The sequence below is a fragment of the Bufo gargarizans genome, chromosome 1, assembly GCF_014858855.1.
Source record: "Bufo gargarizans isolate SCDJY-AF-19 chromosome 1, ASM1485885v1, whole genome shotgun sequence".
Classification (NCBI taxonomy): domain Eukaryota; kingdom Metazoa; phylum Chordata; class Amphibia; order Anura; family Bufonidae; genus Bufo; species Bufo gargarizans.
In genome coordinates, this window is record NC_058080.1 from 251614528 (window position 1) to 251632417 (window position 17890).

Below are 17890 nucleotides of genomic sequence, written 5' to 3' on the forward strand. Positions count from 1 at the left end.
GCAGCGCTATTTCACAATCACTTCCTCTGATTTGCTTTCATTAAAGCTTCTATTGTATGCAATGTGAATATTCAAATTTATGGTGTCTATATTTGAACACTATGATCCGAATGGGTTGTCTGATTCGTAACAAAATGCAAACACATCAGCTATTTACTATATTATTATTTTTTTACCCATAAGGTTATTTAAATCTTTTACAGGGGCACCTACATTTAAAGTAGTTGTCATCCACTGGCTATGATTTAAACTGATTATAAAGCTGTGTTGGACACAAATACATGACGCTGATATTACCTTTGTTTAGTTTTTGAGAGTCTCCAAAGCACCAAAAATCAAGTTTTAAAGATATGCAAATGTAACCAGGGGCGGCACATTTGCTGCAAGTGCCCAGGCCCCCCTGGCCTTACTCACACCTAACTCCTCCCCCTGTATGCATGTGACATCATTTTTTTCTGCAGCCGAAATCCACATCACCTCTGGGCCTGGGGGTTACTTAATTGGCACCTGTGCACTGCATATGCCTCTACCCACAATTGGCAGTGTACTGCCCAGGCAATGGATTTTGGCTTCAGAAAAAGAATGATGTCACAAGCATACAATGCTGGGCGGAGGATACACAGGGGAGTAGTTAGGCGTGTGTAAAACCGGGAAGACTTGGGAATTTGCAGCAAATGTGCCGCCCCTGGGTACTTGCAATGGCTCATTTGCATATTTTTTTTACTTGATTTTTGGTGCTTTAGAGACTTTCACAAACTAAACAAAGTTAACGTCAGAGTCATGTACAATCAGTTTAAAGTAGGTGACAGACACCCTTTAAAGGAGTTGTCACAAGTCACATTTGTGAGGGACTGTAATATAGCCAGCAGGGGCATGCTGTAGGATTTATTTTAATGGCAGACACTCTGGGCAGTACTGATACACTTTAATATCTGGTGCAGGATCTGCATGGGTGGGGCATGAAAACGTTTTTTGCTGTGGATTTGTTTGAATCCCTGTCCTATGCTCCACCCACTGCCATTCTTAACTCACACCCATTCACATACTGCTCCTATGAGTCCCTGAGGAGCTAGCAGATCTAGCGAAATGCAAGGGACTAAGACAGGGACATGATAGCTAAGGAGGTTTAGTTTCCAGTCACTTTCAGGATGAGTGCTCCAACTATGCCAGAGTCAGGCTAGTTTTTGAAAGCTCTCAGCAAGTTGATAGGGCGATCCAGCAATAGAGGTCAACACTGAATAAATTAATTCCCAATTCCTAAAATGGGTTACTAAGTGATCGGGGCAAGAGGAATGTATAAAATATATTAACTATAAGTTTATAGTGTGTTCATAGCAAATGTGTTCATTTTAACCACAGTCATTAAAGGTTAAGTTTTAAGTTATTCCTTCACCTTGGGTGGTCAGCTTTTGAATAGGAGGCAGCAGAATAGTGTCCCTAAAACATTGAAGTCCCATGCTCCCCCACTCAGGTCCTTCTCCTAGTCATAACACAGTAAATCATCATTTAGGTCTCTCATTTGGAGTTTATGGGCAAGTTTTTATTGTTCTACTATATTGGTGTTAGTGATGAGCGAAGTTATGGAAAATTTAATTTGGCTGCTTTGCTGAATTTCACAAAGAAATTCGCTTAGTGACAAATTACTTTGTATGTTGGGTGTAATGATGGGGAACGGCGATGGCTCTGCCCCCTGTCATTGAACCCCTCCGATGCTGCGTTCATTACTGATTGTGGCATCTGAGATTAACATTGAGTGCTTTCAAAAATAAATAAACAAAAAATACTCACCTTATCCATTTGACTGCATAGAGGCCGCTGCGGCTATTTGGTTTAAAGGCACCGCGTAAAATCTCACCCAAAATCTTACGCAATGATGTGGCGACATCATACATCACCATGCTTGACATTTTGCGCAGTATCTCCAATGAAGATTACCGCGGCAGCGTCTGTGAGCGCAAATGGAAGAGATGAGTATGTATATATATTTTTTTTTTACCACGATTTAAGGGAAAATTGAATAGTTACCACAAAGCGTGAGTAATTCGGCTTGGCGGCAAATAAAATTTTTCCTAAAGTTCAGATTGAAGTCCACTTCAGATACTTCACTAATTATTACACTAATCTGTGTAATAAAGTAGCATATTAATTTTGTGAATTCTTTCTGTGAATGACTTCTAATATCCCTCTTACTTACTGTCTCCACATCTTATTTCATGTTCTACTGTCAATCATCCTTTTACTTCTTTCTATAGGATGTTGTGGTTGTCGGAGAAGAGAACTTTACTACTCCTTGCTACATTCAGATGGACTCCGAAGCCTGTCACATACTTACTGAAACATTAAGTACCTATGCACTGGTGGGACAATCTACAAGCAAATCATCAGCCAAACGACTGAAGTTAGCTATATTTGGGCCAACAACATGTACATCTCTGGAGTATAATATTCGTGTTTACTGCTTGGATGATACTCAGGATGCACTTAAGGTACTGCACCTTTCATCTTCCATAGCTGTAGTTTTCATAGTTAAATAGTCTATCTATCTGTCTATCCATTCACCCATCCATCCATGGGAGTGGCTATTCCATATCTTGTAGTGCAATAGCCACAGCTGCTTTATGTTCTTTCAATCTGAAAGTTTACTGTAGTGCTAGAGATAAAAAGGACATTATAAAAAACTTCTCATTCCTCACAAATCAGCTTTTGTAAAGTTAAAGGCGTTGTGTGGCTTCAGGGGTGAACCCGTACATACCCCCATATTAACCTTTCCAGCTCCCCTGATATGAGCATCGGAGCATTTCGTGCTTCGATGTTCTCCTTTACCCTGCGCTAAACCTGGACAACCCGCTTAAAGGGAACCTCCCACATGGCATCTGAGCTGCAGGCAGCTTGTTATAGAGAAGGAGGAACCAAGCAAATGTATATGTAGTTTTATGGGAAAAGATTCAGTAAAACTTTTCTTTCCTTCATTTAAATTCCTGCTCATTCTGGTCTTCAAAGACAAGGAGGCGGTCCTATCAGTGATTGACAGCCTTCCCTCTATGACTGTATGTACATAGAAAGCTGTCAATCACTCATAGGACCACCTCCATGACTTCAAGGAACAGAAAGAACAGGAATTTAAATGTATAAATGACAAGTAATACAGATTCTTTTTCTCATAAAACTACATATCAATCTTCTCAGTTCCTCTGGCTCTTAAACAAGCTGCCTGCAGATTATTTAGCATTTTCATGGTGACAGGTTCCCTTAAGGGCTACTTAATAATTTAATGCAGGTGCACCCTGCTGTCATGTTTGCCCACAGCTTGACATGGAACTTAGTGTGCTCATCAAGGATATTGGAAGGTGACATCTTTTATCTCATTCTTGAAACATACCAGGTGTAATAGCCTAGTAAGGTGGGCTAGAAGTAACCAAGGGTCTCCTAGGCTAGAAAATACAAAAACATGCATAATAGCAACATTTTCCAAATTTTCTAAAAACCTAAACAATGAACCCCTCATTGATGAAATCGAATAAGCTAGTAAACTCCATCATGGCTTTTATCATCATACAATAATAGTAGTTTTCACAAAAAGAGAAAATATAAAAAAGGTAGATAAAGGTAAGTACCGGTAAATTAGAAAATAATTTAGTTTATTAATAGATTGAAATATTGTAAATGATATGAATTATTTCTCAGGTATTGTTAAATATTATGAGCCTTAAATTAATAAGACATAAAACTAATGTTTGAATCTTCTTGAGGAGGTCACAAGGTTTAGCAATGAATAATTCATTTATCCCTCATAGTACTTTCCAAAAACATGATTTGATCCCAAACTCCTCAGAAAGAGTAGTAACATTTTGAAGATGTTATTGTTGAACATGACAAAGCGACCATATAAACTGAGCCTTTAATATTAAAACTTTCAGATCCGCATGCACTTTTATGATCTGCAAATTGTTTCCATGTGTCTAACGTCTTTTAAATTACACTAATGAATATTTTAGTTAGAATGTTCAGCTGGGGAAGAACTGGTGTAACATAATCTCTTATTATAATTTCATACAAAGGAAAATTGGTATATGTTTTCCAAACCACTTGATAACTTTTAATTTCCAAAAATCACAGGAAGTGTTACAACAAGAAAGGAAAGTTGGAGGACAGTTATTGGATGAGCCTAAGACTCTTCATTTTAAAGGAAGTACTCATAACCTCCGCCTCTCCATTCACGATATACCCCACTCCCTTTGGAAGAGCAAACTGTTAGCTAAATATCAGGTAAGTTATCCAAAACCTATCCAAAAGCAATCTGTTCTGAAATGCTATTTAATATGGCAGTGTTCTCCCTATACCTGAAGTCTAACACTTATTTTATCTATTATAATCATCAATTATTGAAATGCCTCAAATGACCTTATACTCTCTATTGAATTACATTATACACAAGGTAAACCATCACAGGAGCAATAGGCCTTATAAAAACCAATGAGATCTCTCTGGTTCTGAGAGCAACTCTTGGAAGCTACTGGTGCTTCAAAAAGGCATGTCACCCAACCAAACAGAAACCTGCTCTGTCTACGGATGGGTGTCTTTGGTTTGGCTAAAATACCTAGTCATGATTCCAGATTCTATGATGGGTCAGACATTGACCTACAGGAAAGAAACCTACAGGAGGCACTAGATAGATAAGGGCACATTTATTAAGACAGGCACTGGCGGTGTATCCACCAAAGTTATGTAGAGGTGCCCTCCTCTACATAACTTTGAAGGATCCAATCACCGCTTCTAAATGTAAGACAGCTTCCTAGCTGTTTTACATGTAGACCATTTTATATGCCTAAATAGGCGTAGAAAATGGTAAATGATACGGGCCTGATGGCCCATCCCCTTCCCCGCCCATGGCACGCCCACTTTTTAGACCTGGGATGAACAGGGAAAAGTTGCAATCTGTGCCAGAAATATGCCTAATATAGGCGTATTTCTGTTTAATAAATGTCTCCCATAGTTTTTACCTCCTGGAGAAGAGCTAATTTGCATTATAAGGCCCATGATAACATTCAGGTTCTAGAGCATAAAAGTGGAACACCATATCATGGAGACAACAAAACTCTTCACAAAATAACATGTAATTTATCATGGGGGCTTTGATGCAGTTCATCTGAAAGGTCATTTTTTTTAAAGGGTTGTGCACCTTTTGGAGGGAGCATACTTACCTACTCCCCACCACTGGATCCTTGCTCCATTGCTCCCCTGCCAGTGCAGCCTCGCTCAGGTCCACCACTGTCAACATCTGCTTCTACACTGCTACAGTCAATTACTGGTTGCAGCAGTGACCTGCCCTTACCTCATGTAACCAATTGCCACAATGCAAAGGGGGCAGGTCACCATGGCGGCCAGTCATTGGCTGCAGCAGTGTCAAAGCAGATGTTGACAATGGTGGACCTGAGCGAGGTTGCAGTGGCAGGGGAGCAATGAAGCAAGGATCCAGTGGTGGACCTGAGCAAGGCAGCTGTGTGAAGGAGCCAGCAGTGAGAAGCAGGAAAGTATACTTCCCTTTGCAGTTATGGCCAGGATGGAGTCTGTCCCAAGACTTCCAAAAGGTTTTTGGCAGAGGGGGAATAAAGCTTGGACCCAGAGGCAATGAGCAGATAAGTATGCTTCCCCTTGCAGGTCTGGCCAAGAGAAGGTGTCTGCCCAAAGAGCCCCAAAAGGGAAACAGCCCCTTTAAGTTCATATACTGTAGATTATGGAGAATTTACTAAATGTGATATTAATATTCTTTATAATCCATCAGGGTACTCCCTTGTATTTTACACTTCTGGCTGACTGATCATTCACTTTGATACTCAGACTTCGTATGCAATTCAGCCAAATAACATTTTGAATATTTGTTGTTAAAAGAGAAGGATACTACTCACGCTTCAGAAGACCTCTTGGTCCTTTCTTTACTTTATTTTTCACAATTAAAAAGTGTTGCATGGCTCTCAGGCTCACTTGTTCAGAGTTCGCCGAGTTGTGAACCACATTCAAGCGTGACGTTTGGGGGGTCATGTCCCCTTACTCATGCGTTAAGATCAGGTGTAACCAACAGCCTTAAATATTCTAGGGAATAGGCGTAGTCTGTCTCGAATCTCAATTTGTGTCTAAAAACATTAATTTCAATCAAAATTTACATTTCACAAAAATACTTTAAAATGACAGATGTCATTCAACCCTATTGGTTTTAATGTTTCCATTTTTGTAATCCAACTAGTTTCATGGTGCAGCAATTTATTCTTATTATTTTCTGGAGTAAAGCCAGGTTTAATGTACAGGGTGGGCCATTTATATGGATACACCTTAATAAAATGGGAATGGTTGGTGATATTAACTTCCTGTTTGTGGCACATTAGTATATGTGAGGGGGGAAAATTTTCAAGATGGGTGGTGACCATGGCGGCCATTTTAAAGTCAGACATTTTGAATCCAATTTTTGTTTTTTCAATAGGAAGAGGGTCATGTGACACATCAAACTTATTGGGAATTTTACAAGAAAAACAATGGTGGTTTTAACGTAACTTTATTCTTTCATGAGTTATTTACAAGTTTCTGACCACTTATAAAATGTGTTCAATGTGCTGCCCATTGTGTTGGATTGTCAATGCAACCCTCTTCTCCCACTCTTCACACACTGATAGCAAAACCGCAGGAGAAATGCTAGCACAGGCTTCCAGTATCCGTAGTTTCAGGTGCTGCACATCTCGTATCTTCACAGCATAGACAATTGCCTTCAGATGACCCCAAAGATAAAAGTCTAAGGGGGTCAGATCGGCCACTGGATATGCAAAATTGCTACATGATGATGTGTTTCCCTCTGGACAACCCGCTTAAAGGGAACCTCCCACATGGTGCAAGATGGTGCACCACCACATTATGGGTGTCAGGTCCGAGCATTCCTAGATGAACAGTTTCCTGGAAAGTGTATTGGTCGTCGTGGGCCAGTTGAATGGCCCCCAAGGTCTCCCGATCTGACCCCCTTAGACTTTTATCTTTGGGGTCATCTGAAGACAATTGTCTATGCTGTGAAGATACGAGATGTGCAGCACCTGAAACTATGGATACTGGAAGCCTGTGCTAGCATTTCTCCTGCAGTGTTGCTATCAGTGTGTGAAGAGTGGGAGAAGAGGGTTGCATTGACAATCCAACACAATGGGCAGCACATTGAACACATTTTATAAGTGGTCAGAAACGTGTAAATAACTCATGAAAGAATAAAGTTACGTTTTTCTTGTGAAATTCCCAATAAGTTTGATGTGTCACATGACCCTCTTCCTATTGAAAAAACAAAAGTTGGATTCAAAATGGCCGACTTAAAAATGGCCGACTTAAAAATGGCCGACTTAAAAATGGCCTCCAAGGTCACCACCCATCTTGAAATTTTTTCCCCCTCACATATACCAATGTGCCACAAACAGGAAGTTAATATCACCAACCATTCCCATTTTATTAAGGTGTATCCATATAAATGGCCCACCCTGTATTCTAGTATTACCCATTTTATTTCATTCCATTTATGTTTTCCTTTCGTAACAATGTTGCAACAATGTAGTTTCTTGATATTTATTTTTTTCCTCTTTTTTTGCTATCAGTAGATTCCACATATCTTTTTATGTTGGATTTATGTTCTGAGTCTTGTACGTATTTCTCTTTTAGTTTGTCCTATATACCACATGCTGCAAGGGCATCTCAGACCGTAGACAAAATGTTATATGGCTGAATTGCATATTAATATTCTTCAAATGTAACTAACATGAATATTCACTGACCATATTTAACCACAAACTGAGTAATGTAAAGCTATTTCCTGCTGTATTGTAACTCCTAGCTTTCTAAACACCAACACAACAGTGCATCATACCAAGATTACGTAGCAAAAGTGATAAAGAGGAATTGTCTATGGACCATTCTGACAATTCTTGTCAGATCTTTGTGTAGTCTAAGCGAAATATTAAAGGTGAACGAAGCAATTTGTTCCAATTGTAGTACTAATTCAACCGGCAAATTGGTTGCTGATTCAGCCTGGTTTATTTGCTGGATTTGGTTAAAATGATTTGACAGACCTTTACAATCTCAGAAATCAGCACTACGCTGACTAAATATGTTTACTGGGAACTGCACTTCCCGCAAAAAAAATAGTCGCCACCAAAAATATTTTGTTGGACCGTCTGTGGCATTGTTTCGATAAGCTTCTGCAGTGTCACAAGATTTATTTCCATCCAGTGTTGCATTAATTTTTCACTAAGATCTTGCATTGATGATGGTAGAGTCTGACTGCTGCGCAAAGCGTTCTCCAGCACATCCCAAAGACTCTGGACTCTGTGGTGGCCAATCCATGTGTGAAAATTATGTCTTATGCTCCCTGAACCACTCTTTCACAATTTGAGCCCGATGAATCCTGGCATTGTCATCTTGGAATATGCCTGTGTCATCAGGGAAGAACAAATCCATTGATGGAATAACCTGGTCATTCAGTATGTTCAGGTAGTCAGCTGACCTCATTCTTGGAGCACATACTGTTGCTGAACCTAGACCTGACCAACTGCAGCAACCCCAGATGATAGCACTGCCCCCACAGGCTTGTACAGTAGGCTCTAGGCATGATGGGTGCATTACTTCATCTGCCTCTCTTCTTACCCTGATGCGCCCATCACTCTGGAACAGGGTAAATCTGGACTCATCAAACCACATGACCTTCTTCCATTGCTCCAAAGTCCAATCTTTATGCTCCCTAGCCCTGAATTCTACTGTTGTTTTTCTTTGATTTTATTTTCACCAAACGTTTAAGTGATCACCGTTCACAATGATTCAGGATTTTTTTTCCTGCCACATTTCTTCCTCGAATATGATGGGTCCCTACTATCCTTCCAGTTTTTTATAATGCATTGGACAGTTAGTAGTTTCTGCAATCTCCTTAGATGTTTTTTCTGCTTGATGCATGCCAATGATTTGACCCTTCTCAAACAGACTAACATCTTTTCCACGACCACGAGATGTGTCTTTCAACATGGTTGTTTAAGAAATGAGAAGCAACTCATTGCACCAGTTGGGGTTAAATAACTTATTGCCAGCTGAAAAATAATCGCCCATGCAGTAATTATCCAATAGGAGGCTCATAACTACTTGCTTGGTTAAATCCAGGTGGCGACTTTTTGTTTTGGCAGGCAGTGTATTCATCTTGTAGCTACATGTAGTTTACTGTGCTCAATTATAAATGCAAGTATATTTTTAAATAAACATTTAAAGAAAGTCAAACATAGAAGTAAGCTTTCTGTAATAGATGTGATATATGCACCCCCTTAAAATGTAAGCACTTGTGTATAGAACCACTCAAGATAATGGATGGACTTAAGTGCCTAGTATGATTTGTAAGGTTCTCCTTCCCTATCTGCATTGTGGAATGTCCAGCATGTTACCATATTAAACTTTATCTTCACTAATAGGCTTTTGACTTGGATTTTATTAATGTTTATCCCATTTTGGCTTAGTCTTTAAGAACTGAGTTTGTTATCACTTAGTGGCCTTGATTGTCTATCTTCACCACCCTTGTTTTCCACAATCACATTTAATAATTCTGCTGGCCTGGCCAAAGCAGTTACACTTGGCAAGACTTCAGCAGCACTGTGTGAGAAGCTCAGTATGGATTGGATATAGTGCTATTTCAGCAACTTCTTGCCATTGCCTGTAGGCAACTTCTCTTCAGTGCTTTCAGCTTCCATTAACCAGGTTTCACTCTGTAGCCCATCACTCCCAGGGGAGCTGAACGCTGTGCTCGTAATGTGCTAAAGTAATATAGGCTGAAAGCAGAAGTAGAAGATTGCCTCTACTTGGAGGAACAGACTCCTTGTGAATAACAAGATATGGTCCTTGTAGTACAAGTTGTATTTTTATTGCCATGGTGTCTGCCACTTAGTGGCTTGTGTAATACAGGCAGCAATGTGAGGAGAGGAGGGGTTGTCAACAGGCTGATCTTCTAGTCACAGGCTTCCTTATACCTTTACTAAAGAACATCTCAGGACTTCAGTATTTCCCTTCCATTGTATAATTGGCTCCAGTACCTGTCAAGAATTTGACTCACACAGTTAGAACTTGGTGATCTGATTTCTTTTGTCCAAGGAACTAATTTAATTGTGTTGGTTGTATTGTGCAGGAAATTCCCTTCTATCAGATCTGGAGTGGATGCCAAAGGAATCTTCATTGCACCTTTACTCTGGAACGCTTCAGCCTCAGCACCACAGACCTGTCCTGTAAGCTATGTATCAGGCAGGTGGAGGGGGAAGGACAGATTTTCCAGCTGAATTGTACAGCCACAGAGGTATGTACAGAAAGTCATCTATAGGGATGTCTTCAAATATCACAGAATTGCAAATGAAAATGATCATTCACATTGGCAGGCATTGGTAATTTCAATTTTTGGGAAACCATAATGCCAACCGAAGCTGAATGAAGATGGCTAATGCTTATTTAATTACAAGATAATACTTAATCTTCATTTAATTGTATTGACGCTCCTAGGGCTTTGTTCTCTGCATCATATACTGTGCATAGTGACTCTTATAACATATTTGTAGCAAGGTTTGAATGTCATAAAGTAATATTTTTCAGATATAGATGTAAAAGGGCTGATTTTGGTACTGGGTAAAACTGGCCAAAATGTTAGTTATATCACAATGTGTTATCAGTAATTTTGCAAAGCACTGAAAAGAGATGCACAAAAAGACAAATGAGACACTTAAAGGGGTTGTCAGAAAAAATAAAAAATCTTGGACCACCGTTACAATGTCTTAAAATAAAGAAATCATATACTCACCAGTTTGTCTAGCGCCATTCTCTGAAGCTTTCTTCCAGTACTCCCGCTGCTGTTTGTTTTCAAACAGAAGCAGTAATGTGCCTGGATACGGCTTGTAACCCCTGCAGCCAATCACTGTCCTCACTGGCCTATAGCTGTGGACAGTAATTGGCTGCAACAGTGCGGCACATCACTCCACATGTCACAGACATGTACAGTGACGTGCCTTGATTCAGCACCCCACTTCTGCAACCAATTACTGTCCTCAACTGTAGACCATTGAGGACCGTGATTGACTGTAGCAGTCATGTGCCGTATCCAGGCACGTCTTCTCCAGCAGCGGGAGTACCTGAGGAGTACCACAGAGAACAGAATTATCTGGGACAACCCTTTTAAAGGGGGGATGCTGGTTTTTAAAAATGTATGGCCTATTCTTAAGATAGGATATACATATTAGGTCGGTGGTGATGAGAGTCGAGGCACCCACGAGAATCAGTGGATTTAAGATCTACTATCACTTATCATACAATGGTCATTTAGATTTAATTAAAAAGTGTAAGAATTGTAGATGCATCACCTGTAGGTGGCCATAATGGTGGGTTCATATCATGCTTTTGCTATCTATTTGACGTTAACGTATAAATTTTTTACAATGGAACTCTATGGTGAAAAGATGCCACTCCATGGCATTTGTCTGAAGCATCTATTAATGTATATGATTTTGTGTATTTAAACGGATGGCAAAAACATTATGTGAACACACCCCAAGACTGGTTTCTAACGCCTTCTCTGTTCAGTGTATTGACTTTTGCAAATTACCAGAATTAACAATGAAAGCGTCTTTCTGCTCTTGTCTCCATGGGGTAGATAGTCTGATTAAGTGCACCTTGTTCCAAATACAGAAGCCAGGTTGTCAGCTACTTTTTGATCTTTTTGCTATAGACCCTGATTTCAACTTTAATTCCCACCTTGAGATCTCTAATTGATGGTGTCTTTAGGAAGCAATTGTTGCCTTATTGTTATGCAGTCATATTATACAACATGTAGCTGAAGGTATTTAATTACCAAGCACATTGTGTCCATACTAGTAAACTCTTTGTACAGATTCTAAGTTGAAAAAAGATCATGTAGATGCTGGCCCCATCTTCCTACGTTGATGCAATTAACCCTGCTGTATGTCAGGGCTGATCTATAGGAAACAGGCCTGTGTTTTAGACACAGACCCAAGGTCCAGGGACGCAGATGTATGGTTTAATGGTAAGATAGCTATAAATATTTGATTTAATTTCTGCAGTCTAGAAATATGATGCTAGCTGAGAACATATTGGAATTTCATTCTGAGACTCTGATAAAGTTGAAATAAGTTACGTGCACCAAGCCATATCTAGAAATTGTCTGTAATATAAATTGTTTGTTCTTTGTACAGGAACCGAGCTGTATTATTGATTATCCTCTCATGGATTCCGCGAGCACCATAACAACCATTATAGGACCAAGTGCTTTCAGCATCCCTCTAACTATTCGACAGAAACTGTGCAGCAGCCTAGATGCTCCTCAGACACGAGGTCATGACTGGAGGATGCTAGCCCATAAACTGAACTTAGACAGGTCAGCTTGAAACCCTTCCTGAAATTACAGGGCTTTTTTCTTGAATGTTGATGAACTAATGTACAGTATATAGCATGACGCATATGAAGTACAAATGTAGTAGAGTTAGCACTCATGCTTAACTAGATGCGTTAACTAAACTAGTTGTGTCCAATTGCTTTTCAAAGGATATCACGATAAGTTAAGAAATTTGAGTTAAGATTTTGAGTTAACTCTACCAGTATAATTATTAGTGCTCTTTCCTGGGCTCATTTTATGCTTGAACTATTCTACAGTCCTGATTTCATTTTATGTACATGAGATACCATTTAGTCTGTCATTATCTTGCAATAAGGACACTTGTTGGATCTTAGACATTAAAATGCAACAGATGCTTTTAAAAAAAGTAATTTATTGGATTTAGCCAATGTTAAGCCAATCCATTCATCAGAAATAGGCTTGTGTATCATGGTGAAAAGGGTTCTTTCAGCACAATTTAATGACAGGAGAGGAAATAACTTTAAAAAGGACCTTTCATGGGTCCAGACTTTATAAACTAAGTATCAGGGTATGTATGGCATACAGCGGGGATCTAATAGCTCTTACTATTCCTTCTGGGCGCCGCTCCATTCGCCCGCTGTGGCCCCCCGTTAAATTCTCCTGCCCTGTATGCTAAATTTTGCATCGGAACAGGGAGGAGGAGACTGCCCTGTTTCTCAATGGGCGTCTCCTTCGCCCTGGCTGTGAGCTGTCCAATCGCAGCGGAGAGCGTCACATCCAGGGAGAAAAAAAAAGCTCACCTTATCCCTGGCTGTGACGCTCTCTGCTGTGATTGGACAGCTCACAGCCAGGAAGAAGGAGAAGCCCACTGAGAAACAGGGCAGTCTCCTCCTCCCTCTTCCGATGCGAAAATTAGCATACAGGACGGGAAAATTTAACAGGGGCCACAGCGGGCGAGTGCCCAGAAAAAATAGTAAGCACTATTAGATCCCCGCTATATGCCCTATATACCCTGATACTTAGTTTATAAAGTCTGGACCCTTGGAAGGTCCTCTTTAAGTTATTTTACTATTTTATCTCTGTAACTTGAACTTATCTCTATTTTAAATATAAGAATGGGTGTAAGGCTATTAAGGAGCAGAACAGCATCATAAGGTATCACTGATGTTACTTGAAACTAAAAAAACATTTTTTTTAACCTAAACAGATCTAAAATATGGTTCTGATTAATTTATTGTAGCAATCAGACCTTATTATCTGATAAGCTCTGAGTTTCCTGCATAGATATGCAGACACCACTTGGGGGAGCCTAGCAGTTTACTACTTGTTGTCGATATATTGACCTCTACAGGGCCGGTTTTAGACAAAATATGTCCCTGGGCAAAATCAAAAATGGGGTCCCAAATCTTGTAATAATGTACTAACAACACAGTTACATTCTGTCAATTCCGGCCCTCCCCCGCAAATTTACACCCCTTAAAGGGAGCCTTTCACCTAATCTCAGAATTTTAGACCGCTCAGATCAGGTTATAGACTCTTTGACCCTCATTACAATCGTACCTTTCTCTTGTGTGTCCCTCGTCCAAATAATGAAAATAACACTTTTTAAACGTATGCAAATGACCTTCTGAAGGTGCCCAGGGGCGGTGTTACTGGGCGATGTGCCCAGAAAAACACACCTCCAGCCGGCGGACGTCGCGAGCGGCAGGAGTAGAAGTCAGGCTGGGAACTGGCCCGCACCTGCGCACTGCTCTGCCCATTATGGGCAGAGGAACAGCTTTTAATATTGCGCATGCGCTGGCCAACTAAAGACAGTTAGCGCTTAGGTAAGGAATTGGTGGACTGATGATAGGTTCAGTGTTGGCTAGTAATCGGCACTGTGGCGACCGTGAGCACACCGTTCATAGCTCGGTTTTTTAAAGGTAAGCAGCCCTCTGTGGTGTGTGGCTGCTTCTCAGCCAATCGGGGAAATAGGCATAGACATCAATCACACACCCCAACTTGACGCACAGGCCGCATGAACGTTCGTTGGCGGTCAACTGGCAGTATAATAATGCCGCCGATTGTCCGATGAACGAGCAAACACTCCTTCATCATTTGGCAATCCAAATCTTTTGACATGTTAAAAAATTATCATTTGCAGGCAGCAGATCATGGTGTCCAATAACGATCTGCTTCCAGCAAACCACTATACAGCATGGGGACGAGCGATGGCATAGCATTGCTCTTCCTCATGCTGCAGAGGAAATGTTTGTATGTCTACAGCGGTCTACTCTGCTAGTGAGTAGGCGATTGCTGGGAGGGATACAGCCTTATATCTTCAAAGCTCCAGTGTATATAAACCTCAACACCAATGTTCTGAATACAATTGCATGTTTCCATAGGTTAACATATCTGATTGTTGTCATCTATTTGTGCAGGTATCTCAATTATTTTGCCACAAAACCTAGTCCAACTGGAGTAATCCTAGATCTATGGGAAGCGCAGAACTACCCGGATGGGAACCTCAGCATGCTAGCTGCAGTCTTGGAGCAGATGGGCAGACACGAAACAATGGTATCTTTGACGGGAGAAGAAAAATATTGATCTTGACTAGGAAATATGAAGGCGGAGGAACTAATGAATAAAGTTACCAAGTTATAAAGACCACCTGTTGAAGAGGAATACTGACCAATGAGTTCTACTACTTCTAGAAAATTGACTTTGATATAAATCTTTCTTGTATAGTAACATGAAGTGAAAAGGAGGGAAAAAAACATGCAAAGCTGTATCTCAAATATTATAAACCAACCTGATGCTCATTCAGTGTGTGGCTTGTTAGAGGATTTTACAGTTTCCTAGGAAACGAAATTTATTGCTATCCAGATACATGGATAAACTTTCTATACAATCCCAGCTCCAATGGACATTGTTTACATCCACTGATGGACAGGGGTTATTGATTCTGTCCCGTAACTATTTCTATTTTGTGCAAGCCATCTAAGTGACAATAGTGTGCTTCTCCAGGGTATTTTGAGGAAAGCAGTATTATTTTCAATGGAAACTGATTACCTAGTGTCCAATAATCCCCTTGTCCTGGTTGTCTGTTCCAAGTTCTTTCATCCAAGCAAAGAGCAGGAAATCCAATACTCTTAGCAGGAGGCCAGTGCCAATGTAGGTGGCAAAAGCAGCTTTATTTTTTATTTTTCCAGCGATATCACAATCAGTCACTAACGTCTAAAGGGAGGTACAGTGGAAGCTAACATTGCTGAATCCCCATGAGTACTGACCACAAGGCTTCCACTTAAAGCTGAAGCAGTGAAGCCATGCTAACAATAGTTGACTATTGGCAATTTCATCTTCTCTTAACTGATCATTCTACAACACAATAATTGTATTATTTGCCTTTTATGTTTGCTTTTTTTCTTATTTTTCATCATCGCTTATAGGAAACGTCAATGCAATTGATAATGGAATATTAAGTGTTGGCACCCATGAGTCATTATGTGTACAATGCAACGTTTTCCTTGCTGTCTACTTTTAGGCTCTTTGTGCCTTTGAGAGATTTCACTTACTATTTTGATGCTCATTTGCAGAAAATTATAGTTGATCAGGGCTTTAGTATTGACTATTTAAAGCTGTGCATTATAATCTTGAGCTTTGGGTTGTGAATGCGATGTATTAGTCATGCTAGACCTCATGCACAAAGTCTGTATAATGGCATGCAGAGCACCTATGATTCTTTATTACAGAACGGTAAACATACTTTGCACCTCAGGATGATGCTTCCATATTCTCTCCTAGAAAACATCGCTATAATGGAGAAGGCCTCCGCAACATGACATGCAATAATACATGCCATAGATTCATGCGTGTCGAATTGGAGGCATATGGAGGTATTGTTTGTGTCCATCAATTTCTAAGGGTGCCTATTTACAGATCTCTTCTACAGCACGGAACCATAATACAGCCATGTGCAGGAGGCCAAGAATAAGATAAATGATCTAGGAGAGGAGGAGAAAGCTAAATAGGAATACTTAATTAACTAATTTACTAACTAATAGGACGAATGAATGGTTCCTTAATTTGAGACTGATGATAGAACATTGAGGATCTCTTGGATCATACCTGCAACCATCACACATAATGATAACAGGCCCTAATTTAGTGGGAGCATCATCTGAAAAAAGGGGTTATTAAGCCACATAAAAAGTATTTTCAAAGTGCTTCACCTTGATGTCAGGACCAGTGGTCCCACGGTCAAGAAAGCTCCACTTCCGGGTTGGTTTCGACACAGGCACAGAGCTTCTGCCCCTCTCTGTACCAGTGATGTAATGACAGGGTATGGCTTTCTGAATCAGTTTATTAGTTAAGCTAGCCCCCTTCTCTGTCTTTGCCTCAGCCAAAACAACTTTTTATGTTGACGGATTACCCATTCAAAATGGTTTCATGGCCAAAGGATTTTTTTTTTTGAAGAGGTCCACAAAGGGTTAATTTTTTTTTTTTTAGCTTCCAAATCTCCGCCACTGCTGTTCTGACACAGCTTTTGTCCCCATTTCTCTTCACTTCCTGATCCTGGAATTATACACAGGAAATGGTAGAAAATGTCCATCACAGCCATCACACCGCAAAGTGCCAGTTACTGCCCACCACAGTGACCCACCTCAGCCAGTTATTGGCTGAACAGGCATTTCTAGCAATTTCCTGTGTGTTGATCCAAGACCAGGAAGTGGAGATCAGTGAGACTTGGAGCAGTATCGGAATAGCAGGGCATCAAAGTAATGCAATTTTTTTTAATGTTTAATCCTTTATGTCCCTTTGTTAATCCTATTCCCATAAAACCATTTAAAGGGGTTGTCTGAGATAATTAAGAATCTTCAATAGCTTAAAATAAAAAATTATGTTATACTCACCCCTTTCTCAAGTGCTGTCCTTTTGGGTGCTGGTGTTTACAAACTGCAGTGGTGACATACCAGTATCCAATCACTTTCCTCAGCTCTAGGCCACTGAGGACAATGATTGGCTGCAGCGATGATGTGCAGAATATGACACATTGCCAATGCAGTTTGTAAGCAAGCGGCAGCAGGAAGACCAGGCCAGTACTGCATACAATATACAAGGCCTCCGAGATCTTTAATCAGCTAGGACAAACCCCTTAAAGGTCACATATGTTACCTGCAAGTAGAATTTGTTACACTGGACATACATTCAATGAGACAGGCAATGTCTAGGAAAAGAGAGTTACACTTTACCTCTCATAGCTAAAACCTGGTGCATTGGTATCTAATCAATCTGCTGGTCAGCCTTGGCTGCTTTGTTGGAATTACATCAGTTCTACAGCCAGCTGCTATTTCTAAAGGAAGAATAAGGTCAAAGCTTGTCTTGTCAAAACTGAATATCAATGAGCTTTGCCAGATGCATTGATATGGTCTAAAGTCCTTGCAAATGTAATATAGAATCACACCGGAGAGACTGCATGGAGCTAAATAACAGACTTCTTCTCCATGAATG

The 17890-nt window shown here is 40.2% G+C and overlaps 1 protein-coding gene across 2 annotated transcripts in view; it reads left to right on the forward strand.

The window, feature by feature from the left end:
- The window catches only part of UNC5C (unc-5 netrin receptor C), a 388634-nt gene extending 373115 nt beyond the window's left edge, over positions 1–15519 (forward strand). For both annotated transcript variants that reach the window (XM_044302504.1, XM_044302505.1), the window contains 5 exons: positions 2253–2486; positions 4117–4266; positions 10175–10339; positions 12240–12421; positions 14821–15519. In XM_044302504.1, coding sequence (XP_044158439.1) covers positions 2253–2486; positions 4117–4266; positions 10175–10339; positions 12240–12421; positions 14821–14986 — 897 coding nt within the window. In that variant the 3' untranslated portion in view covers positions 14987–15519. The remainder of the gene's footprint in view (positions 1–2252; positions 2487–4116; positions 4267–10174; positions 10340–12239; positions 12422–14820) is intronic.
- Positions 15520–17890: the final 2371 nt, after the last annotated feature.